General features: G+C 45.5%; 1 protein-coding gene across 1 annotated transcript in view; it reads left to right on the plus strand.

Annotated features, from left to right (window-relative positions):
• Nucleotides 1-26268, plus strand: part of PPA2 (inorganic pyrophosphatase 2) — a 460434-nt gene that overhangs the window by 323577 nt on the left and 110589 nt on the right. The window contains exon 8 of the mRNA XM_078676619.1: nucleotides 16987-17114. Within this exon, the coding sequence (XP_078532745.1) occupies nucleotides 16987-17114 (128 nt within the window). The remainder of the gene's footprint in view (nucleotides 1-16986; nucleotides 17115-26268) is intronic.

Below are 26268 nucleotides of genomic sequence, written 5' to 3' on the forward strand. Positions count from 1 at the left end.
CCAGAGAGGTTGTCTCTGACCTTTATGGTAGGCTGATCTTCCATTACATTCCAAGACAGTGGAGCATGAGGTCAGACTCGAAAGGCAGGTGCTCTTTCTTTTGGGATACTTACCCGAGGAATGAGTTTCCCTACTTACCACCCACAATAGAAACCGGAGGGTAGCATGCCTCAAGTACGCATTTAAAAAGAATATTTAGTGACTGTCACTGATCATCAGTCAAACTGCATAGGACAAGGCTACCCAGAATGACCTTTGCTGGAGGTGTGAATCACAGGGGTGTAACTTACAACATGTACTGTCGTCTTGTCCCATGATATCCTCATTCTGGTGGGAAATATGCCATGTCCTACGGGCTACTATCGACTGTCCTTTCCAACCTTCGACCAAACTCTCTGTGCTCATTTAAGCTGGCCTCAGTAGTGCGACCTCTCAATGGTGTAGATGGATGCCCATGTCCCTGTTCATGGCCAAAGTCTGTATAATCCGGCACTGAAGAAAGGCTGAAACACCAGTGATTATAGAAAGGCTGACAGAGCTATAATGGCTTGCCATCTACGACCATGTTGTTTATAGTCAGTGGGATCAGACAACTATGATTGAATATGGCTAAAATACTGTAATGGCCCTCACCCACTGGGTCCCCCATTCTATTATCCTCCCCACTTACAGTGCGAAACCACACATCGTGACCTCACAAAGGTGGGCTTAAGATGGACTGTAGTCTGAGGGCAAAGGAGAGTTCCGCTGGGTTGCATTACGTAGCTCATGTGACAAGTCTTGTCTCTGCCTTTCCTTGCTTTTCTCCTCACTCTCTCTACTTTGACACACTTCCCTGTGTTGCTACATGCTACACCGGGATGGATACACAATGTGGGACACCATAGATCTCCATATAACCCAAATCTCCCCCCCTCCTCGCCCCCCAATCCACAATATATGCACCCCTTCTGGTAGTGCACCCGTGTTCTAAAGGCATCAGATTTATGCTCTCACTATGGTGGCTTCCATTGAGCTGTACCAACTTTGCAGTTTTTTTCTGCATTGCATCAGGATGGCCTTGTTGGAATGTATTGTTATTGACTAGTTTTGATATCCATGATATCAGTGGTACCATTATGATTCTTCCCATTGCATATTGTCTGAAACAAATGAATACAAATGAAGTCTAAAAAAGCAAAAAGATTCAAATCTGATTAGAAGAGAGAGCGGTCTTTCCCATTAGCCATTCTGAAATGCATGGATCCAGACTATCTGTGGGGCCAAGTATACTGATTGACCGCAACTAAAGGTTTTTAATGCAGCTGCCGTTATGAGATGTTTGGGATGTGAGAATATCTGTGACTTCCGCAGTCCAGAAAAATGTTGATGGGATAAAGGGGGCATTACCTTAACCCAGGTATAATATGGGTGGATGAGGCAGGGGATTATAGAGAAGTTGATGCTTGTCTCAGAAATACTCAAAAGATCCTGGCTTTGACAGCAGATCAGAATTAAAGACACTCAGATGTCACTTGTTGTATGTTGGAATACACTTCACATACATATAACTTCAGATCCTTCGACACATGAAAATAATGTGATACGACCTGCAGTGGTCTGGAGACCAGACTACCAGCCTCCAACCTTAAGGAAGATTCAGAGTCCATGAACAGTTTGGTTCTGGTCTGCAGACCCAGAAGTGGATTTTCAGCATTCAAGTAAGATTCCTAGTCCCATAGACTGACCAGAAGAATACAGCCGGCATCTTTGATCTGTGGATTTCTTAATAAAAAAATAAAACAATAAAAAAGGGAGCCCACAGTGTTCTGGTAGCATAGAGGCCGGTGCACCTCACTGCATAAGGCTGAAAGCAAAACATAGAGGGTTCTGGAAGCATAAGAATGTAGAGCAAATACTGAGACTGGACCTCACTGTGCACCATTGGAGACTGATGGTAGGGGCACGGGGTTGGGTGCAAGGCGTGGCTAAAGGCCAAGCCCTACACTAAGAGATACTGCCCTTGGTCAAAGGCTGTGTGCTGTGCTTTCTTGTTTTGAGTAGGGGTAAAGTAAGTCAATACAGACAAAAAATCATTAGAAAAAATATTTTCAAGAGAAGTTATTGAATAACTTCCTTCAAACCTCCGTGCCCCTACTGTCACCAGTCATGACATTATTAAAGACACTCAGTGTCTCTCCAACCCAGAGACCACTGTCTTAATCTTTGGTTGTACACAGGAGGTGTTGGGTGTAGATACTGGCCATCCCCTAGAGCCATTGTTTAGTGTTAAGGGCTCCATGCCCAGAACCAACTTGCACTACTCCTCTTTTTTTTTTTTTTTTTGTCCTCATACATTTTTTTTTTGCAGAGTTTTATATAGCGCGAACTAGACCCGAACCGAATCGGGTATCAGAGCGCTTTACATAGCACCAGTTACGTGACATGAGGACACACAATCATTTTAGGCACGGGGAGATTAAGTGATTTGCCCAGAATCACAGGAGGTTTTGGCGTCGTTACCGAGACTAGAACCCAGATCCCCAGGTCCGAGGTCGAGCGCCCTAGCCTGTAGGCCAACTCCTCTCCCCTGGCATGCCACCAGATGATGAATACTCTAGATGGGAACTCCAGATGCCTTTCACACTGTCGATCTTAGTTACCGCCCTGGACTCAGTGTGCGACAAATAAGAATCTCCCAGAGGTAGGCTGTTTCCTTGTCCAACTTCCGTTCCCACTGATGTGACGCCTCGGAGACCCGGGAGGACAGGACCCACACACCTCTGGCATAATCATTGGACCGCCATTAGATCTTCGACCAAGCCACCAGTGCCGACCACACCCTATCTGCGCTCTCTGTGCTTGGCAAGCCATATCTAACTTACTGACCAACATAATGTTTTTTAAACAGTCAGCGAACCTAGGAGGGACCTCCGACTTCCATTCTCTACAAATGTCTCTCCTTGCTATAACCATCACATTGAATATAAATTGTGAGGCAAAGCTACTGATGTTATAGCCAAGAGGCAAGCCAAAAAAACTAATCTAGGAGAGCATGTAATAGGGACTGATAGGACCTTTTCCAGAGAGCCAATAACAGTCATCCAGTATTCAGAAATCTCTAAGCATTCTAAAAACATATGTCTGTCGTCAGCTGCCGGGAGTTTACATCTAGGGCAATAGTAATTATCTAGCGTAACCTTAGATAATTTAGCTGGGGTCCAGTATACCCTGTAGGCAGTAACAAATGATTTCTTCTAAGATTAGCCGGTTTTATTAGGCTCTGGGACCTAGAAAATGAGTCTGTCCAAATCTTTTGAGTTTCCTCAGGGCTATCTGATAACACGTTACCCCAAAGGCTCGCCAGCTCTAATTTTAACATTACTTTTACCCCAGTAAGCAACCTGTACCAGAACAAGACCTCTAGTTTCCAAAGTCCCCCCCTGCAGACAGAATCAAGGATCCCAGTTTTATCTTCAAACTCCAGCGCCTGCCTTGACCACCAGGCAGAAAGTTGGTAGAATTTAAACCTTGTTAAAGACCCGTTGGTCAGGGTCACTAGAGAATCCCAGTCTATAAGGCCTGAATTACCTCTGAGATCCCCCCGTCTGGTCAGACCTGCTGCTTTTATTGGCTGGGACAATTGATCTAGAAGACATTCCGGAGTGCCCGGGGAGTCCCAAATTGGGACATGAGTGTTATAATATGGAATCCCCAAGGCTCTCCGGACATATAACCAGTTCCTAAGTGCTGTCTGCAGAATCTTAAGTCGGACTTTTTTGTAGAATTTCTGGTTGCCAAATTTAAAAAGGAAGTACTCCTGGCCCTGTGGTTGGTCGTGCAACAACGCCTGAAAAAGGCGGCCCTACGAAGAAGAGTTCAATTTATTGACCAATAACCTAAATTTTTTAAAGTGAAAGGCATGACAATATAAAAATAAATCCGGTAGGGCCAGGCCACCTATCTTCAATCCCCTCCTTAACTTCTTCCAGGCTATCCTGGGAGACTTTGAGGCCCATATAAAGGATCCAATCTTCCCTTGCATGCTCATCACATCTTTTGAGGCAAAGGGTAATGGGATGGCATTAAAAAGGAAGGTTAATTTGGGAAGTATCGTCATTTTGACGAGATTAACTCGTCCATATAAATTCAGAGGCAGATTGCTCCATCTTGTTAGTGTTTTAGTAATCTCTTTCACCACTATCTGCCAACTGAATTTAGGAATATCATTCAGTTTTGGAGTCAGATGGATTCCCAAATACCTCATTTGATGTTTGGCCCCCTGAATGACCGTACAATTATTCCACCCCATTATTTCTGTATTCTCCTTATTGATTTGATATCCAGAGAACCTTCCAAATTCCTCGGCCAGTTGAAATAGCCTAGGAATTGCATCCACATGATTGGAAGTATATAAGAGGAGATCGTCCGTTTACAGAGCTGTTTTAAGCTCCAGGTCTGCTATTTTAAAGGGTCGAATTACCTGATCAGCTCTAATTGCACAAACAAAAGGCTCAATGTAGATGTCAAACAAAAGGGGGGACAGGGGACAGCCCTGCCTAGTACCACGGGAGATTTTAAACCAATCAGACAGGCCTCCGTTAACCAGGACTTTTGCTCGTGGACTCTGGTAGAGTGATTTAATTCCCTCTATAAAAACTGAAGGAAAACCAAAACCAGCCATAGTTGCCAAAAGATATGACCAGTTTACCTGATCAAAGGCCTTGGTCGCATCTATCGCCACTATGGCTAGTGGCAGCCCCCTCTCTTCCGCGACATCGATCGCTCCTATCACCTGGAATGTTAACTCATTCAACTGCCTCCCTGGGATAAACCCTCTTTGATCAGGGTGAGTAATTGATTTTATAATTTTGGCAAGTCGAGTAGCCATTATCCCAGAGTAGAGCTTCAGGTCTGAATTCAAAAGGGAGATAGGCCTATAAGATTCTATCTTTTTGGGGTCCTTGTTGGGTTTCGCTATAAGAGTTATCGTCGCTTCATACCATGAAGGGGGAATGCTATGACCATGGATCAAAAGGCTGTTAAAGAGTGTGGTAAGCACAGGAAGCACAGTCTCTAAACAATCTATATATTCCTCAATTGGTAGCCCATCTGGGCCGGCAGCTTTACCACAACTCATTTTCTTAAGTTGTTCTCTTACTTCCCCCTCCGTGATCTCACTCGCCAGATAGTTCCTATTAATTTCTGATATTTGGGGTAGATTTCTCTGGATCAGCCAGGCCTGGGCCTCTTCTAACCCAAAGCTCATATCTTCATGATATAGGCCTTTCTTAAACCCCCTAGCTTCCTCCCTTATAGCCCCGTCCTCCATAATTGGTAGGCCTGACTCACTCTGAATCAACACTTTAATGTTATTCCTGGATCTCTCTGCTCTAGACTTCCAAGCCAACAGGGATCCACATTTCTCTCCATACTCAAAGTTTTTCAATTTGCTGACCTCCCACCTATCCTTAATGATCTTATCATCAGCAACTTTGAGCGAGCTTTGTAGGTCTAACAACTCCTTCTCCAGCTCCGGGATCCTCCCCCTATCTGAGACAGTAGCCAACTGTAACTCAGAATCCTTTTCTATTATTGCTTTCAGATCGTCTGACCTTTTTTTCTTGATAGTTATCCTCTTATGAGCCATTAATGAACTCAAGAGTCCACGTAGATTGGCCTTAATGGATTCCCATACTGTCTGATCCGTAGAGGAGCCAATGTTAAAGATGAAAAATTCAATGACTTTTTCTTTCACCTCTGCCTTTGCTCTGTCGTCCAGGAGCAGCGTCCTATCTGGTGTCCACCTGATATCTATGGGTCTAGAACTCAATGTGAAGACTAATTAGACTACAGAGTGATCGGAAATCCCCGCTGGAATATGGGAAACCGAAATGATATCTGCAAGCAAACATTGATCTCTTAAAAAATAATCTATTCTAGTGTACTATTTATACTTTTTACTGTAGAATGAGTAACCTCTAGTAGAACCGTATTTGGATCTCCAGACATCCAGCAAATTAAAATCTTTCATAATGACTCCCAGAGCCAAGATAGATTTAGTGGGAGCGTGATACTTCACCCTAGAAGTCCGGTCTAAGGTATAATCAAAAACCAAGGTAAAGTCCCCCCTACAATCAGAGGAGCCGATGTCTCAAGTAATCCTGCCCCCAATTTCAGGAGGGGGGCAGGGTTATCCTCATTAGGGCCGTAGTAAACGGCATAGGTGTACCGAATGCCGCAGATCGAGAGGGCCGCCACAAAAGCCACCTACCTGTCTGATCAGTATCCCATTTTAGCAACCTTATCCCCCTATTTGCCCTTATAATTATCGCAACCCCCCTAGTTGTTCCCTTCTGCCTGGAGCACAATATTTCTTGCACCCACCCCAATCTCCCGAAAACAATCTTACAGGCAGCTGACTCTAGGTGGGTTTCTTGTAATAAAATAATATGGGCGTCTGAGTTTCTTAGAAATTCACAGACCCTGGATTGTTTTCTCCCTTCTCCTATTCCATTCACGTCCTAGGAGAGGATTTTTATACTTGTTGACCTGCTCATATCCCGGCACCTACCTCCCACACATCCAGAGCTTTAAGTGAGTAAGATATCTTCTTTACATATGAGGACGTGTTTTCCCTTTTCCCTGCCACCCAGTGAACCCTCCCCACCCCACCCACGAGGAACCCTCCCTTCATACCTGACGATGTAACTGCCTTTAGGGCCCCAGGAGGACTGCCCGCGGCTGAATTGTCCTCAACTATACCAACAGCGGCATGATATTACAACTCCTAATATTAGAGAGGATGGTGCTTAAAATAAAATCGTACAATTTTTATAATCTATATTTATCCCTTTGTTTCCCCTTTTGATGTTTATTTTTTTATTTTTTAGGTTGTCATTATCATATTGTAATAGCCGTCCACCCTATGCTGTGCCTCATATTTCGCTCTTTTTCCTTCTCTTCCCACATTCACACCTCCCCCTTTCTATTTTGTCATTGTGCTGTTATTTCTGCCTCATCTGAGAAAGAAGGTCGTCTACATCCTCAGGCACTAAACCTCTTGGCTCTAGTTCAACTCTGCAACCTCTGGGTGCAGCGAGCTGGCCATCAGCCAGACCTTCTATTTAGTGGGAAAAGACGCTGAGTCCACAGGCCACTTGCTGTAGCTACCAAACTCTGTGGGCCAGGTCCTATGTTTATTAGCCCCACCGATTAATACAACAAGGCCCATGGCTGTCACTAGTGTGATCTGGTGCACCCTGCGCTTGGGCCTTTCACTCATCTTCCAAAGCCCACTAGACAGGCCTTAACTGTGCCCAGCTGACTTTCCTGCAGATTTGCGGAGTTGCATGATCACCGAGCAAACATGCAGATTGCGATTGCAGATATCTACAGTGACTAGGATGATGGAAAGTGGACCTCCTCGGCCTACTTCGCTCTTCATGGTAGCTTGGTCAAGCAGTAAAGTTGTAGTCTTAGGAGGTGATGTGAAGGTTAGAAGCAGGAAAAATATAGCACAGTTATCGCAACAATGAAAATAGATTGTTCTGCCAGGATTGTTATTTAGTTACACTTTCATAGCACCTTAAAATATCCGTATATATACAAATCAAAATTGCACCTCCTTCTATATTGTCTACAATCACTAGCTGGTCGCAGTCTTTTGGAATCTTTTGAGGAACCCACAATATAAGAAGTGCAAACTATGGGGAAATTCAACAAGACACTAATACTTTTATATTTATATTAAGTGTCTGCATTCTTAAATAATTCACCCAGTAGTCATGTGTTGTCTCCTTTTTTATGGTTCATTTTTTCACAATGCATGGAAAGTTGGATATGTCACGAATCAAAGGTTCTAACCCCACCTAGTGAACTGCTCCACTCCCAGGAAGGACAGATCTTGATGCTAAAGGGGTTGAGATGCGGCTCAGACATTCCGATGATTTTGGAGTTGTGGGCCCGTTGGCACAGAGGACCAACAAGTGTGGCTTGGGGGAATTTTTAATCGCATAGATCACAGAATGTTGTGATGGGCCTATGCTGAAGCCACAATGCTTGGAAAAGGGCAATGTGGGGGTTCTGGGGGGGGGGGGTTGAGGGGGGGGGCACAAAAGTTAAAAAAGGAAATGTGTGTGGCTCAATCCTAAAATCCTAACCTTGAAGACGTGTGCAGGACTTGGCTCCACAGTTAGAAAGAACTGTTGAAGGGTCCACGGAGGTCTTCCATTGTAACTATTTAAAATGATGTAGTGCAGCTCTAGCCTAAATTGAGTTCTTGGCAATTGAGCAGGAGGCCACTGCCTGGCAGTGCAGATGCATATTTATAGGATACAAATCTAACCAGTCAGGTTGCATCGAGTTTTAACTCATCAGAGAGGATGATGTATGGAGCAGGCTTGTCCTGCTCACAGGATGTTTTGCATGGTTTAGTTCCTTCATGACTCCATGCAAAGAGATAGTTCCTGGTGCTGTGCAGCTTGGAACCTTTGTAGATCATACAGAATTACTGGGATGCCATAAGAAAGAGCATTGATAAGAAACTCTTCCATCAATTTAGAGTAGGAACGCAACCCTTGAGGTCGTTTACACACAAATGGAGGGGAGTTGTGTTGTGGATTCATGCCCATGGTGTCAAGACCAGAAGGAAACTTTAGGTCATTTCTTCTTTGTATGCCCTGCATATGTTGGCCCACGGAAAAAATGGCTAAAACCGATTTGCCAGAAGCTTTAGACCAGAGGGGCAGATGAGGCTTTAAGGTTGTTAGGGATGGTAACATCTCTCCCGGTGGCCATATCAGTAGCTAAATTTCTAGGCTGGTCCTGGCTAATTAGAGTTAAACATATGTACAGTATTAGCTAGTCTGATAGTCTATTGTTTTATTATCAATACTATTATTATTTTTATTATTGAACAGCCAGTGATGTATTGTGTATTATGTGATTCATGCATTATGTTGGTTTTAATGTTATTCTGTGTGTTTTACTTTGTGATGTCTTTTATGGTAAATTTTACCGAAATAAAGACTTATGAAACTGAGATCATACAGTGGCGGCTCCTCCGCTAAGGCGGAGGAGCGCTGCCCCCACTGGTCACGAACAGTATAAAAGAAAATGATACTAACTGAAGTTATCATTTTATTTTAAGTATCAGGTTAGGGTGGGGCACGGCTTGGCATCCCTGACGTCAGGGAGGAGGAGTGGTTGCTGCACTCTAAAGTGCACATGACGCTTTGGCCGGCCCAACGTCATGCGCACTTTGCATGTATGTTCTCCAACCAGGCTGCCTTACAGCCTCAGTGGAGAACATGCCAAGGCTCCAGGCTGAGCGCCGGACCCCGGCGTTCAGACCAATCACAATGCAGTGTTGTTATTGGTTCAGGGGAGCCTGGGTGCTTCCTGGAAGACGTGCAGAGGAGGCACGACGTGGGAGAGACAGTGGAGAGACGTGACGATCAGGTAAGTGAATTCGTTTTTTTTTTTACCAGTCCCTGCCATCCCCGTACTGTACCGGCCGCAACTGATATCATAGCCAGGTAGACCCTGGTGAAGATGTGGAGAATGGTCTTGCCTTGTCATTTCTGTGAGTCACATCTGTCCATGTTGTATACTGCATTTGCGTAGACAGATGTAACTCCACTAACAGTTGCCTGGGAGATGATCACCTTCACATTCCCATTTATACATGTTCTGATGTTCATAACCAGGTGGGCAACTGTACTCCCACAGTGATTGCATAAAATAGTTCCCAGTTACCACAGGTTGCTGGGCTAAATTTACACTAAGAACCTTTAGCCACCACCACTGGGTGCAGCTGCTGCAACTCACAAGTATATATTTGCTGTCACCATCCAGGGGTAAGATAAATGGGTCAAGTGGTGTTAACCCCCTGATAATACCCCTCATGTGAGGGAACGTTTGGGGTCTCTCCAGTTCAGGGTCATTATCGGCGTTCTAGAAGAGCAAAAGACTTGTCGATTTGGGTCGCCATTGGATCAAGAGATCCTTCGATCTGAGCCAGACAAATAAAGGGGATCATCAAGGGCAAAGGTCAGAATTGCAGAATACCACTATTGGCGCAGCCTGCTGGGAAGCTTAAGCATTACACACAGGTTATGACGGTCAGAGATAAAGATACACTGTGAAGCAGACTTTTGTATACTGTTGTAATTATATTCTTTTTAACGTATTGCTTCAGTTTATAATTAACCCCTCGGGTGCTAAGAGTGAGCTGGGCTAGGTGTTGGATTTGGTCTCGCCACTCTGTGCTTATGCCCCTTCCCCCAGCACCAGACCCCAAAGTTAAGAACCTGGGGATCATTTTGACATCAAATTGACTTTTTCCGATCACGTAAACCAGGTTGGCTCTGCTTGTTTTTTCACCTTATAGGGTATATGAAAAAAATCCTTTTATTTCTTCCTTTGGAAGTAAAGAAAACAGTAATCTCTGGCCTTGTAATTTCAAGGCTTGATTACTGTAATGCATTGAATACCCTTAATAAACTGAAAATGCTGCAGAACGCAGCTGCCCGTATCCTGTTGAACCTCCCTAAGTTTAGCTCCATCTCTCCGAGCATTCGTAATCTCTACTGGCTGCCCATTGGAGAGTGGATAAAATGTAAAGCCCTGTACTTGTCCCATAAGGTCTTTCAGAAAGTTGGCCCTCTCTCCTACAATCAAAGATCAGTTGGTACATACCTTCATGCAACCTCCAATCCCTCACTGTTAATAAGGTGGTTGTTCCCAGGATAAGGAAAGCCACCTTGGGAGGAAAACGCTTTTCCTAAAATACCTGCAATTGGTGGAATACTCTGCCTGTTTACCTGAGAGCACAGACAAACCTGCTTATCTTCAGAAAGCTCCTAAAAACATGGTTATTCCCTTCTGTCCATTGATCTGGTCTTTCTTTTTGCCTGTGATTTGACACTCTCCTAGACACAGCTCCAAGATGCCTTACTGGTAGATGTGCGCTTTACAAAATATAATAACATAACATGGCTACAGATACAGTGGTGGCTGCCACAACATGAAGGTGGTGGGGGGCGCGGGGAAGGGAGGGATGGGGGACAAAAAATGCTAATTAAAAAAAAACTAGGTTTTCCCCAGAGCCTCCAACACTGACGGCCACGCAAGCCTCGGAGCTGCCCCAGCAGTGACTGGGAAGGCAGAGGCTGCTCAGCAACCCTGGCGCTGCTCTAGGAGAGCAGCGCCAGGAATGGTCTGAGCGGCCTGCTCTGCCCCACACATTGCCTGTGAGCCTGTGGCCTTTCTCCAACCCAGCTGTAAACACAGCTGGATTGGAGAAATAGAGTGCGCATGGTATGTTTGGCTGGCCTAGGACGGCCGGCTAAACATACATGCGCACCTCTAAGAGGCACCACCTGCCTGTCATGGCTCCACCCCGCTCAGCACATCAGAATAAGTCAAGGGAAAAGAAAATTCTATTGTTTCATTATCCTTTTATTTTTCGGTGACTGACTCTGACAAGAAGGCAATGCACCTCCGCCATTAAGGAGGAGCCGCCCCTGAACGGATACTCTAACTCGATAAGTGGCCCAGTACCAGAACAACACCTGATCCTAGAACCAGAATGTCTCTCTTCACTCTACAGACTTTTTTAATTTAGGCACAAGAGCTCCCATAGTGAATTTTCAAATTTTGATTTCACTGAGCCTGTGGGGGAGAGCATTTGTAAACAATATCACGTGACAGTAGTTTCTCTACCGAGTAGTGAGCTTGACCCGTTTGTTCCTTCAGTTTCTTTTCCCTTTATAAGAGACTAAACACGGAGTACCATACTGCTCAGTTCCATCTAGAGGTAGAAATCCTCACATATGGAAAACAAGAGCCTTCCACTCCATCCTTCGGCATTTTCACATTATACTGCAGATTACCACAGTACTTTACAGTGATATCTGAGGAGTCTTCCTTACAGGAATTACTCAGATGCAGGTCAGGATCCCCAGGGGATCCCTGGCCAGTAAAACAATATAAAGCCTTGGCATCCTTCCTCAACCCCTACCTCAACCCATTATGGAATTCCTCTTTGAGCACGGGCATTTATCCGGAAGTTTGGAAACAGGCCTTCCTTGTTCCTATTTTAAAAAAGGCTAACTTAGATCCAGGTAATCCCGCTAACTATAGGCCGATATCACTCCTTCCTGCCCCTGCCAAGATACTCGAGCGACTTGCCCACCAGCAAATTGCTGGTTTTATCGAGACCCACGGCCTTCTCCATGACTCCCAACATGGCTTTCGTAAAGGCTACAGTACTGAGTCGGCCCTTATTGAGATGGCGGACTCTGTCCTTGGGCGCTAGACTGAGGATCAAGGGCGGTGTTGGTGCTGCTGGACCTATCTGCAGCATTCGACACCGTCTCCCATCCCATCCTATTAACAAGCATTGCAAATGCAATAGGTCTCGCATTAGAAAAGTTGGAGTTATTGGTCTTGTAAATGACATATTTTATTTATTTGTTGGTTTTTAAAATTGCTAAATTGATGGCTTTGTCATTTACAGTGCCAATAGTTATAACTTTCGCGAATGTGACACCTATAGCATTTGGAATGCAACATGTTTTGTATTTACGTGACTTAGATGGCAGCTCTGGTCGTTAGGCCACATCTCTAGAGAGCAGGAGAGTGCAGCAGGGGAGAGAAGCACAGCAATGCAATAGGTCTCGCATTAGGAAAGTTTGAGCTATTGGTATTGTAAAGGACACATTTTTTATTTATGTGCTTGTTTTGAAAATAGCGAAATTAATAGCTTTGTTATTTACAATGCCAATAGTTTTATCTTTCGCAAATGTGACACCTATTGTAACACAATATGTGTTGTGAGGGTGAGGGTGAGGGGTTGATTTTGAGGGGTTGAGGGTGAGTGAGGGTGAGTGAGGGTGAGGGGTTGAGGGTGAGTGAGGGTGAGGGGTTGAGGGTGAGGGGTTGAGGGTGAGTGAGGGTGAGGGGTTGAGGGTGAGTGAGGGTGAGGGGTTGAGGGTGAGTGAGGGTGAGGGTGAGTGAGGGTGAGGATGAGGGGTTGAGGGTGAGTGAGGGTGAGGGTGAGTGAGGGGTTGAGGGTGAGTGAGGGTGAGTGAGAGTGAGGGGTTGAGGGTGAGGGGTTGAGGGTGAGTGAGGGTGAGGGGTTGAGGGTGAGTGAGGGTGAGGGGTTGAGGGTGGGTGAGGATGAGTGAGGGTGAGGGTGAGTGAGGGTGAGGGGTTGAGGGTGAGTGAGGGTGAGGGTGAGTGAGGGTGAGGTTGAGGGTGAGTGAGGGTGAGGGGTTGAGGGTGAGTGAGGGGTTGAGGGTGAGGGGTTGAGGGTGAGTGAGGGTGAGGGTGGGTGAGGGTGAGGGGTTGAGGGTGAGTGAGGGTGAGGGTGAGTGAGGGGTTGAGGGTGAGTGAGAGTGAGGGTGAGTGAGGGGTTGAGGGTGAGGGGTTGAGGGTGAGTGAGGGTGAGGGGTTGAGGGTGAGTGAGGTTGAGGGTGAGTGAGGGTGAGGGGTTGAGGGTGAGGGTGAGTGAGGGTGAGGGGTTGAGGGTGAGTGAGGGTGAGTGAGGGTGAGGGGTTGAGGGTGAGTGAGGGTGAGGGGTTGAGGGTGAGTGAGGGTGAGTGTGAGTGAGGGTGAGGGTGAGTGAGGGTGAGTGAGGGTGAGGGTGAGGGTGAGTGAGGGTGAGGGGTTGAGGGTGAGTGAGGGTGAGGGGTTGAGGGTGAGTGAGGGTGAGGGGTTGAGGGTGAGTGAGGGTGAGGGGTTGAGGGTGAGTGAGGGTGAGGGGTTGAGGGTGAGTGAGGGTGAGTGAGAGTGAGGGTGAGTGAGGGGTTGAGGGTGAGTGAGGGTGAGGGTGGATGTGGTGGTGGATGTGGTGGTGGATGCGGTGGTGGTGGATGTGGAGGTGGTGGTGGATGTGGTGGTGGATGTGGGGTGATTGCGGCTTGCAAGCTTATTCCGCTCACGTTATGCAGTTTCAAACATGATTGCCACTATTACTCTCAAATTCACTTGGCAGCAAACTGGTGAACTAATTAAAAGAAAGTCGTATTCAGCGTTATGGCCGCTACTTTATTCCAGCAAAGTGGCAAGCCAGTACACACCAATGAGCTAGTAAAGCTAAAAACACACCACATGGCACAATTGCTGGCTGAGCGAGCAGAAGTAAGCCAAACAGCTTTCCCGTAGCTAAGGAGAGCAGAGCTCTTTTTGTAGCAGCACGCATAAGAAAAGTCCCGTATTTTCACCAAAACACTCTCTGATAATGATCAGCCGAATTCAGAAGGCTTCCTGCCCTCATATATTCCCAAGAGAGCAGTAATCTTATAAGGAAATGCTGTCATCACACCTAAAGCTACGGATGAGGAGAGCTTGCTGGAAGACATTCAATTAATGAAAAAAAAAAAAGAAAAGGAGACACGGCCGGCCGGCCGTGAACTGAAAGCACGGCCGGCCGGCCGTGAAAAAGCCTTTGATGCCGCAGGGGGTAATTAGGGGAGGAGAATGGCTGGGCTGAGGCACAGCGCCAAGCCTTTGATGCAGCAGGGGGCGGAGCGGGAAGAGCTGCTGGCGGCACTAAGCTGACGATTTGATGCTGTGCACGCGCATTTTAACTAATTGCGCTTGCGCATTGAGTTAAAAGTGCACATGCACTTCATCAAATCGCCAGTGAATCGCCAGTGTAGGTAAGCTTTGTTTAAGCCCCCATAGTCTCGCTCTGCTCAATGCGCATGCGCATTGACAGGCGAGACCTAAAAAGACTGAAGGCCTTGGGAATCCAGGGCAATGTCCTAAAATGGATTGGCTCTTTTTTGTCAAATCATTCACAACTGGTTCATACCCCCCCCTTCACTTCCACTACCAGGCCATTGAAATGGGGCGTCGCTCAGGGTTCGTCTCTGAGCCCTCTTCTTTTTAATGTTTATTTTTCCCCGCTAGCTGATATGATTTCCAAATCCGGCATTAAAACTAACTCCTATGCCGATGACATTCAGCTGCTTTTCACTTTTGAGGACCCATCCACTTTTTCTTTTGATCCCCTCAAATCCTGCATCAGAAACATTGCTCACTGGATGGATCTTAACTCCCTGAGATTGAACGCAACCAAGACTGAAGTGTTTTTCTTTAACCAGCCCTCCCCTCTAGATTCTAACATTTGGTGGCCGAAAGATCTGAGTCAAGCCCCCATCCCTAAGGACTCAGTCAGGATTCTTGGAGTTCGCTGGGACCAACAGCTTTTTTTAAGCTGTCAGGTTCAATCAGTCTCTGCCGCCTGCTTTTCCAAGATCAAAACCTTAAAAAAACATATCAATTATCTGCCTTGCGCCAATAGGAAAACAATTGTTCACGCATTGATTATCTCCCACTTGGATTACGCGAATGGCCTTTATTTAGGATTACCCTCTGGCCTTTGTCACAAACTCCAAATGGTCCAAAATGCTGCAGCTCGTTTGATTGGGGGCCTCTCGTGCCGACAGCATATATCTCCATACCTCCGCGAACTGCATTGGCTACCCATGAGCAAACGCATTGAGTTTAAAGCTATGACACTAGCCTACCGCTCCACTCAGGGCAAGGGGTCTGTCCATCTTAGATCCATTCTTCGCCCTTACTGTAACCTTCGATCGCTTCGTTTCAACTCCAAATGCCTATTGGTTACACCTAGATTTAAAAAATCTCGTTCTGGTGGCAGAACATTTGAGTTGGGCGCTGCCCAACGATGGAACAAGTTGCCTCTCAACTTGCGCATAAGTAGAACTGAATCGGAATTCCGCCGCGCTTTGAAAACCTTTCTTTTCTGCCGGTAACTGCCTGTCTTCAGGTTTCTTTCTTTAGGGATCTCATCACAATCAATTAGCGCCGGGACACCCCGTTGGGGTAGCTGCGCGCTTTATAAAAGACACAAAATAAATAAATAAATAAATACTTCATGTTGTACCAAAGAAATAGCAATGTTTAGAGGGCCCTACATTCTACCTCAAACAGCATGTCGTTCCTCTTTCACTGCTGACTGACTGATAGGCAAGAAAATCTCATGCTTTGAAGATACCATCTTCATTTCACCCTGGGTGACTCAGCCTTGTACTGAAAGTACGGCACTCCTTAATTACTTTGAATATGTCGTGAATAAAGTGTAAAACTCGACGTTGTATCCGTTATTTAACACAGGGTTGAGAGTATGGATGTTTTTTAATCTCCTATCTATACGCAGTTTTTTTTTATTGAGGAGACTGGGGAAAGAAATGTAAAAAATTCATTCTCAGTGTGGTCACTCCGTCCCCCATATCCATTTCGTCTACCCATTGGGCTACAAAAACATCAGTCATTTTTTTATTGATGGATACTTTTTTCGGTGTGATTAAAAATTGTAATGCTGTTGAATGTCACTTTTGTAATCTTTTGATATTTAAATGGGCTAAAACCCGTGTTTTTAAATCTACAAGGTGTCATGTTTTGAGAAAAGCTATTCACGTTGGGGACGTGTGACCCCTGGGGTGAATTAATTGTTTTTGTCAGCCTGCATTCGGGTTATTATACGAGATTTTTTTTTAAATATGCATTTTCTCATACTTCAACACTCCGAGTTAAGTAGCTTCGAGCAGAGGACTGTGTTTTTGTTCATTAGTTCACTAAAGCTATCCGCAGAGACCTTATTGTCCGTCCATTTAATGTTGTCTTCTGCCCTGTGCTGTTTTCTTTTTGATAAAGTCTGTCTATTATCTCTCCTGATGTTTCCTGCCTTTGTTGCAGGCCCAGCAAAGGGAAATGGCTCCTCCTGATAGTGTTACCACATCACAAAGCATTATCCCCTGCCCCTGGCCTAGGGCACATGTGTGTGAAGGAGAAGCCGAGGGGAAGTGAGTGGGAAAGGGATTGCCACCTCCTGCTAGCTAGATCATGATGGCTGTCCTTCCTCTCGCATACCGCAGGCGATAGGGATTAAATAGTTACGTTTCTCAGATATTATATTGTGCAAAATATTTTCTAGATGCTTGTTATATATAACTTACGACTTTTTTTCAGATATTGATGATGTCAGGAAGTATAAACCGGGTTACCTCGAAGCTACGGTTAACTGGCTAAAATTGTACAAAGTCCCAAGTGGAAATCCGGAAAACCAGTTTGGTTTTAATGGAGAGTTTAAAGATAAGGTAAAAATAACAGAAAACTGCAGAAGCAATGTGTTTGATTCTCCATGTTTGAATTGATGCATGAAGTTTTATGAGCAAATTAAAGTCTAAAAACCACTGATAACGTGATCATCCGCCATTTATAGTGCTTACAACTGTTAACAACATTTAAGTGCTAGATGTATCAAAGGCTCAGCTTTAAAACTGGATGCGCTTATTCATTCTTCTTACCACTGCAGAGCTTTTCTGATAGTGAATTTCAGAGTCTGCCAGAGAAGTAAATTAACGAAGGCTTTAGAAAAATATGGTTTCATCTTATAGCATTTGTGAATGTATATCTTTTTCGGGATCCACAAAAATAAACCGGAGTCTACTTTGAAAATGAAATGTACACAAATTGTAGATGTGCATTGTGTACTTATACCGCCTCATGCCAATGTATTAAGTAGGATGAAAATGGTTTGCATGGGGCCAGAGTGTGTTTACTGTTACTCCGGTGTGAAAATCATAACTAAGAACCCTTTATAATGGACATGGCTTATGTTACTAAGGACCCGCTCTAACACATTTGATCAGATGCCTAAGAAGGGTTTTGCCATGTCTGCTATGCCCTCACGACGCTTCTCTTCCCGGCTTTGTCGTCATGTTGAGGACGTAACATCACGAGGGCAATCTTCAGAAGCTGCACATTTGTGCTGGATGTGGGACAAGTTCTCCACAAGAGTGTTCTGCAAAGTTCTGGGTTGTAGGTCGCTACACCCTGTCTATGTACCCAAGCACAAAACACTCTGAAGTTTCTGCAGTATTGTTTTCAGAGTTTTCTCAATCTCTAAATAGATAAAAACCAAACAAAGTGGACTAGAAATATATAGTCTTTACAAATGTATGATTCGAGTCTTAATTTATAGACGGTAAATGAAATCTGCGAGCAAAAAGATGTTTAACACCATCGGTGCTCATGACGAGCTCAGCTCGTCATGAGGCACTGTGGCGCTGTGCTCATGACGAGCCCACGCAGCACTCGCAAGCGGGGATAATTCCCCTGCTGTGCTAAGTGTTCCACGTAAACGGGTGTGGTCATGACGAGCTCAGCTCGTCATGAGCACAGCGCCACCGTGCAGCGTGACCAGCCGAGCTCGTCACAAGCACCGTGGCGCTGCACGCGCCCTCCTCCCCCCAGTGCCGCGGGGGGATTAGCCCCACGGCGAAGGGGTTAACAGGTTCCTATCCTGGGTCAATAAATTTGACAAGGGACCTCTAAATCTAATGTAAACTATTAACATGTGTTGTTAGGTGTGGAAGGGAACGTAGACTGGTTTAAATGCAAGCTTCAAAAACCAGTCTTGCAGGAGAAGCCAGAGCAGCGGTCTCAAAATAAGCACTGCTGTTACTCTTGCAGCAGGAGAGAGGGTGTGCATGAGACTGGCATATCTTCAACGTATCAGACGAAGGAAAGGCACAGATTTACACAGAAACATCAGGTTGTTAACTCACTGCATGTGTGTGTTGGAAGTAGTTTATCCAAACACATGGACCACTTGAAAAGGATAATATGAGAGATCTCCTCCTTGAAAATATTGAAGAGGTTGTTGGGAGTTGCACGTTTTTCAAGAACGTCAACTTGTATAATCTATATAAATAAAAATGTAAATGTCCGTTTGTTCAAAATCGCAAATCTCCGAAAGTTCTTCACCAATTGCTTTGAAATTTTGACACAACGTTGGAATCGAATGCGGGCGTGTTTTTATATACACAACGTTGGATTCCAATACGCGCGCGGAGGGAGGGGGGGAGGAGTTGGTTCACTTTGAAACATTAGCGCGTGTTTATATATACACAACGTTGGATTCGAATACGCACGCGCGTGTACAATACATGCGTGTTTTTACTCAAAAGGCCGAACAGACCCTATTGATTTGCTTGCTGCGCAACAACTACAAGGGACGCATACAGACAATAGTCACAAAAACACATTGTATACCCACAAGCATTGTGAAATTAAACATATTAGAAACGTGCGCTTACTCTTTTCTTTCTCTTCCATTTAACCAGACTGAGCCACAGCAAAGCGTGGCCAGGTACAGCTAGTGTAAAATAAAGGATTAACTTCATGAACCACTCTTTATTGGACGTGGGTATTTTCCAGCAAAAGCCTACTATGAAACCTTGTTTGCATTTAAAACTATTGATACCCCCTGTATGAAGTGAGACTGAACAGGCATTTCCAAGGTTACTTGAGGGTCTGGATATGAGGAGAAGAGCAAATATACTTTAAAATATTGTATTTCACCCACGAAAACATTTCATCCAACACAATTACCAAAACTACAACAATTCTAAAGGTCACTTTACAGAGGAGCAGAAGGCGTTGAATGAGATACATCTCCGTAATATATGAAATATCAATTGCAGGAGTGTTTATAGCTTCATGATGGTCAACATTGACACAACTGTCAGCCTTTTAGCTTCAAGAGTATTGACCGAAATATTATACGATGATTGCTTATCTTTGCCTCCAGAGAATTTACTTAAACTCAGGTCTGGTCAACAGGCTAAGTTATTTCATTCTGGAGTTCTTAGTGAGTCTTAAAAGCTCGTTTAGATATCTACCAGAGGGTCCAATTGATAGAGAATATACTTTTTTTATAACACATTTTATTGAGTTCATTGTATAACAACCCAAACAATAAAAACATCAAGCCTAAGCCATGAGGGCCCCAGTGGAAATATTTAGGAATACAGAAAATCTACAGTGAGTCATTCACTGCAACAAAGGTGACAGTCAGCACTGCCCCTATAGCATGAATACACATTATGTCAGAGAATAACCATAGTATAGAGCATGGGCACTCTCAAACATTTGCCATGGGGCCACAGCATACGGTCTATAGTGTACGAGGGCCACATTGATGCCTGCAGGGTGGCAGTAGGAGGTCTGGGTGGGTCAGGGATATTGGGTATGGTGGTTTAAACAAATGTTAAATAAACTGACAAGCATGTATTTGCTGCTTAAAAAAGTGCTTTCCCATTTATTAAAAAAAATGTAAAGGTCAAGAGGGCCTCAAGCGCCCCCCGGGCTGTACTTTGAGTATCACTGGTGTAGGGGATATTCTCAGCACTTTTAGTTTTGATATGGTGCAGCTCCAGAAAGAAATGTGTTCCTTTTTAGGGCTCGCACTGCTCGCGCAGACGAGAGCCCTTTTGTCCGGGGTTTGAAAACGGACCCTGGAATCGCACACACTCGTGTGTGTGCTTTTCCTTTTGGGTTCCGCTATTGGCCTTTGTTTGCGTGTTTTTTTTTTAACAGAGCACGCAATAGGCCAAAGGCGGGCGCATTGCTCCGCCCATGGCCTATTGGTGTCTGTTATGCGCACAAAAGCCCATATGTTTTTAATTATCGTGCCCAGACACAGGCGCAATAATTGAAAACATATGGCTCGCAGTGGCACGCGCACGCGCACCACTCTCGGGCGTGTTTTTTTTTTTTTACAATCGCGATCGCTTTCGCAATCACTTTCAGTGCTGCTTGTTTTACTTGTTTAAGAGGTTCAACAGTCTCCGTGTATTTCCTCGTCTCCCTGTTACACAAACACCAACAATGGTACAAATGAGCATTGGCTGCGTTCTTGCTTCAGTGTAAAGTTCATGCAAACTAAGCCCAGGGTGCCAGCTACCCCGCAAGCGGTACAAAAGGGGGTGGTGATGGACGGAGCATCCGAATCAATCAAACACTCACACCCAGTCAAAAGATCTGGGTTTAATCCATCACCGTTCTTTAGCCCACTCTGCCGCCCCAGTTCAGACATGGTTTTATGCAAATCAGTCTGACCCTGTGCCTCATGAGAGCAGTCCAGCCCGAACTGCCAAGCCATGTCTTCCCTGGACCGGAAACAAGCTTCCGTGGACCGGTTTCTGGCATTCCAGCCGTCTTCAGCCGGGCTTGCTTGAATCTAGTGGCAAAGTGAGCAAGGTACTCACATCTGAGCATACCCTGCCACACTTATGGCGGCCAAAAGCGGTACAAAAGGGGGTGGTGATGGACGGAGCATACGAATCAATCAAACACTCACACCCAGTCAAAAGATCTGGGTTTAATCCATCACTGTTCTTTAGCCCACTCTGCCACCCCAGTTCAGACATGGCTATGTGCAAATCAGTCTGACCCTGTGCCTCATGAGAACAGTCTAGCCCTAACTGCCAAGCCATGTCTTCCCTGGACCGGAAACAAGCTTCCGAGGACCGGTTTCTGGCATTCCAGCCGTCTTCAGCCCGGCTTCAGCATTGGCTGCGTTCTTGCTTCAGTGTAAAGTTCATGCAAACTAAGCCCAGGGTGCCAGCTTCCCCGCAAGAGCGCCATGGGTGGTCTTGGGCAATGAGAACCACGTGCCGCGCCCTGCTCCTTTACCTCCCCAATAGGGAGTGATTTGGGGCCAGGGTGAATGAACACTACTAGACGGACGAGGAAACTGGGCTTTCACAGATGACATGTTGTGACAAGGAACCTGCGCGAGGGAAGCAGCCCATCTGCTCACGCATAAGGAGATGCAAAAATAGACTATTGATTGTTCAAAAACCCAGGTCAGCAGCATCAGTAAAATATTAATCCTCTCGCCACAGAAAAAGAGAACAATACGATACAGGGTGGAGGGACAGGGTTAATCTCCGGCCAGAAGCGATCAGAGAAGATCTGCTGTACGTCTTCCCGTCCACGTGCCAAGGGATGCAGTTTGGAAACACTGGTTTGTGGTGCCTGTTAAATGACTTTCACATCATCCGTGACACTTAGAAACTCCCAGTATCTCGCGCAGGTCCCCCTCCGGCGTCGAGCTGTGAGGGTCGGGTTACAGGCAGTGCGGATACTGTTACCGTTAACAGAGGGGAAGCTGCAGGCAGCGCTTTGCCTCAGTGTGAAAGTGCATGCGCTATATCTGACTAGGGAAGTGGAGAGGTGAAGAAGCTACCCTCTCTGGGGGTTCAGAGGGGCGCCTCGCTTTATTGGGAAGTGAAGTTCCCGCGCTTTACTTTTAATGTTATGAGTAAAGCGCGGGTGCTGCGGTGATACCAAAAGTAAAGAAATAGAAAAAACATCTATTTCTTTACTTTTGGTATCATCGCGGCACCTGCGCTTTACTTTTAACATTAAAAGTAAAGCGTCGGTGCCGCGATGCTTGTCTGCGATAGCTTGGACTTTCACAGAATTCTGCCTTTCTGCATCCCATTAACCAGTGTCAGCTCTAATGTATTTTTATCCTGGCCTGGGGTCATTTTAAGCCCATTTATGCTCGTCAAATGCACATGCTCGGTGAGAAGTGGCCTGGAAGTACAATAATCACTCATACTTTTTCATCCTGTCGGATACATGCCTATTGGTTAGTGAAGAAATTGTTTCTTACAATAAATTTGTGTTTGCCGTGTGAGATGCAATCTAAGATCAGCAGAATTGTTGACTGTGTGTAGAAAATAAATGCTGATGGGTGTATTCAGACATTCCTCGCCTCCTGCTGAGCGGACGGCGTTAGTCGCCTCTCGGGGTGTTTTTAAGAGAGGTGGCGGGCGCACTGGTGTTTTCTGGGGCATTGCTGCTTGTCCTGCAACCGCCCCAGGCGTATATATCTGGAGCTGGTCGGTGCACACCCCTGTGTGCCTCTATTTCAATATGTGTACTGCCCCTTTCTGTACACGCTGAAGCTCGGGGCACCATTAGGGTGGTTCTGAGGTGCCAAGAGCAGAGGGCACCAGCAAAGCAAACAAGCAAATGTGGCCCCATTCAAAGGGCACGGAGCTGCAAGTAATACCTTGCCCTAGTGGGAGCAGCAAAAATCCTTCTATGGGCCCACTTCTCTCGATGGGCTAGTCCCTCAGATGTAGTCACACTTTTCCAATTTCAAAAGTGAGACGATTTATTTTCTCCTCTTATTATTTAGGCCCAACGAGCATGTGATGCTCTGTGTGCCCTGATACAAATAGTGTGCCGCATTTTCCGTTGCACACGCCGCACACAAGTCCACATGCATTAGCCCTTTTGTGTATTAGTTATTTTAAGAAACCGCCCACTGCCTTCCAAACGTGGCCCGCGCTTCTTTGAGCGGCTCGCCGGCTCAGGACAGGAACCCTTGGACCTGCAGCTACAGATTTCACATTTTCAATAGCGCCTCTCTCCCAGCGGCAGGGGTCAGTGCGCTTTACAACGCACACTGTTCTCCTTACACAGTATGGGGCACGTGGAGTGAGATTCAGTGTTTGAGTGATAGTGAGATCCAGTGTTTGAATGATCGTGAGATCCAGTGTTTGAGTGATAGTGAGATCCAGCGTTTGAGTGATAGTGAGATCCAGTGTTCCTTTGTGATGTGCTCACCCATGTGTGCTTCCTCCTCACTTCCCTCCGTAAAGTGCTCACCCTTGTGTGCTTCCTCCCACTTCCCTCCGTGATGTGCTCACCCTGTGTGCTTCCTCCCCACTTCCCTCCGTGATGTGCTCACCCATGTTTTCTTCCTCCCCACTTCCCTCCATGATGTGCTCACCCATGTGTACTCCTCCCCACTTCCCTCTGTGATGTGTTCACCCTGTGTGCTTCCTCCCACTTTCCACCGCCATGTGCTCTCCCTGAGTGCTTCCTCCCCACTCCCCTCTGTGATGTGCTCACCCATGTTTGCTTCCTCCCCACTTTCCTCCAATATGTGCTCACCCATGTATACTCCTCCCCACTTCCCTCAGTGATTTGCTCACCCTGTGTGCTTCCTCCCACTTTCCACCGTCATGTGCTCACCCATATGTGCTTCCTCCCCACTTCCCTCAGTCTTGTGCTCACCCATGTGTGCTTCCTCCCCACTTCCCTCTGTCATGTGCTCACCCTTGTTTGCTTCCTCCCCACTGTCCCTCCTCGCCCTTCATCCTGCTCCTCCAAGTGCAAGCCCCCTCTCTAGCATCTCCTTTCCTGTACCAGGGCACAGTTTTATACCTTACATCCTCTCCTCTCTTCCCATTAGCTTAATTTCCCACAAAAATCGACTTGCTTCAAGTACATAAAAAGCATTGTCATTTACAATGCCAATACCTCAAACTCTAGTAAATGCGAGACCTATTGCATTGCAAATGCTTGTTTAATAGTACCTCCTCAATGGAAGTTTGTATCTGAGTCTTTTAGGTTTTCTGCCCTTGTTTGCTGTTGCTCATCCTGCTCCTTAAAAAGAAAAAAAGAAAAAAAAGAGGGACATTTATAATTTGCATAACCTTCACTGGCACAAAATGGTGACCTTTTTTGACCCATTGCTTCAGACATACTTAATATGGTTCAGTCAATACCGCAATCTTCTGAACGGCAGTCCTATTCAAGTCCATTTTCATTACTGCCCTGCCCATTCTCTCTGCAGAGTTTGATCATGACAGATTCTTAAGGGAAACAGTGGGAACTTTTTGCAATTATCTTTGGTCTTGCAGGCAGGGAAGGCATTTCCTTCTCTCACTATATAAATTAAGATAATAATAGACAGCATTATAATAATGTCTTCGGGATGAGCCAGATCTGCCACCACTCTGCAGCTGTGGAAGTTGAAGTAGTCCGTTCTTGTAAGGAAACAGGCTTTTTGCAGGCCCCCCCTTCCCCCCCCCCCTTATTGCACCCATTCAGGCATCTAGCTGCTGTTTTTTCGAACTGGACTGGAAAATGCTCTGGTGGCCCAATTCTACTCCATTGCCCCCTCCCTCCCTCCCATCATCTGGTCGAATTTGGTCACCCCAGCCAGGCTGGAGTAGCCGAACTAATGTTTACAAACTTTTGAAAAATGTCCAAACATTTTGTTGGCCAATGCTTATTTGCGCTGAATTAAAAAATTGATAAAACCTTTAAAAATCTGTATTTCTGGATCACTTTTGTGGATTTTGCTCATCAAGGACTCTACAAATTCATAAAAATATAATCTAGTTTTATAAATTGGTGTTGTGTGGCTTTCTTAAACAGCGCTCCAGGACGGGGGCCCACACCGCACTACCTCTCCTACTGAGGTGGTTTCAAGGGTCACCGCCTTTTATACTCCACTCTACACCGCAGGAATCACTCCTTTGCGCGACATCCTTGACCAATATTTTTACACTCTTGAGCTCCTCTGGCTGGGTAACGGCCATTGGGAATACCTTGATGAGCCTTTTTCTAAGGAAGCGATTCTGGCAGCCATTAATAGTCTGCCAGCGTCCTTCTACAAGACATTCGCGCCCCTCCTCATCCTGCACCTCGCTGCTATGTACAGTGACTCCTTCGAGTCTGTATAAAAGACAGAGCCACCCAATTATCCCTCGAGGACTGGGTATGATAATGACCAATCTACATGAATGTCCCCTAAGGAATTATTTCTCAACTCTTTTACGATTTATAAGTAGTCACGTAAAGTGAACATATGTTCAACAACACATGGGATATATCTCAGTTCTTATTTATTTACAGCAAGATTTAGTTATGGCAACAACAATACTACTGACATTCCTAATACTTCCAGCCGGAAGTATATGTTTAATCAACTGGACCTCAATGTCCAAAGAATTCGGAGTTAGTGTCCACAACAGTAGGACGTGCTCAAGCCGTATATTTCACTTTATACGGGGCTCTGTGTCTTTACTGTACACTAGAATCAGGAAGCAACCGCTGCCCTCACTGACCGACCGTTAATAGACGAGTATTAGGAATGTGCAACATTTTTTCGTCCTGAGGATGGTCCTGGGGAATGTTTTCACCATAGTGGACCGAAACGTCAACGCTTCTAAACATCGATTTGCTTAAAAGTGAACTTTTGTGTCATTTTGAATACAGCTTTATATTTTACTAAAATTGTATGTTGCATGGTATATTACCTGTCCATGCAAAGTAAGCAAAAGATGTTACATACTGCTCACAGTAGAATTTGAAATGTCAGTAATATTGTTGTTGCCATAACTAAATCTTGCTGTAAATAAATAAGAACTGAGATATATCCCATGTGTTGTTGAACATATGTTCACTTTACGTGACTACTTATAAATCGTAAAAGAGTTGAGAAATAATTCCTTAGGGGACATTCATGTAGATTGGTCCTTCGAGTCTGGCCACTTCCCCCCATGTCTTCGCGAAGGCCCTTCTAACGCTGCTCCTGAAACTGGACAAGTCTCCCAAGCTTCTTGACTCTTATCGCCCCCTATCTCTCATCAA

The sequence above is a fragment of the Lissotriton helveticus genome, chromosome 2_1 (assembly GCF_964261635.1).
Source record: "Lissotriton helveticus chromosome 2_1, aLisHel1.1, whole genome shotgun sequence".
NCBI classification, from domain to species: Eukaryota; Metazoa; Chordata; class Amphibia; order Caudata; family Salamandridae; genus Lissotriton; species Lissotriton helveticus.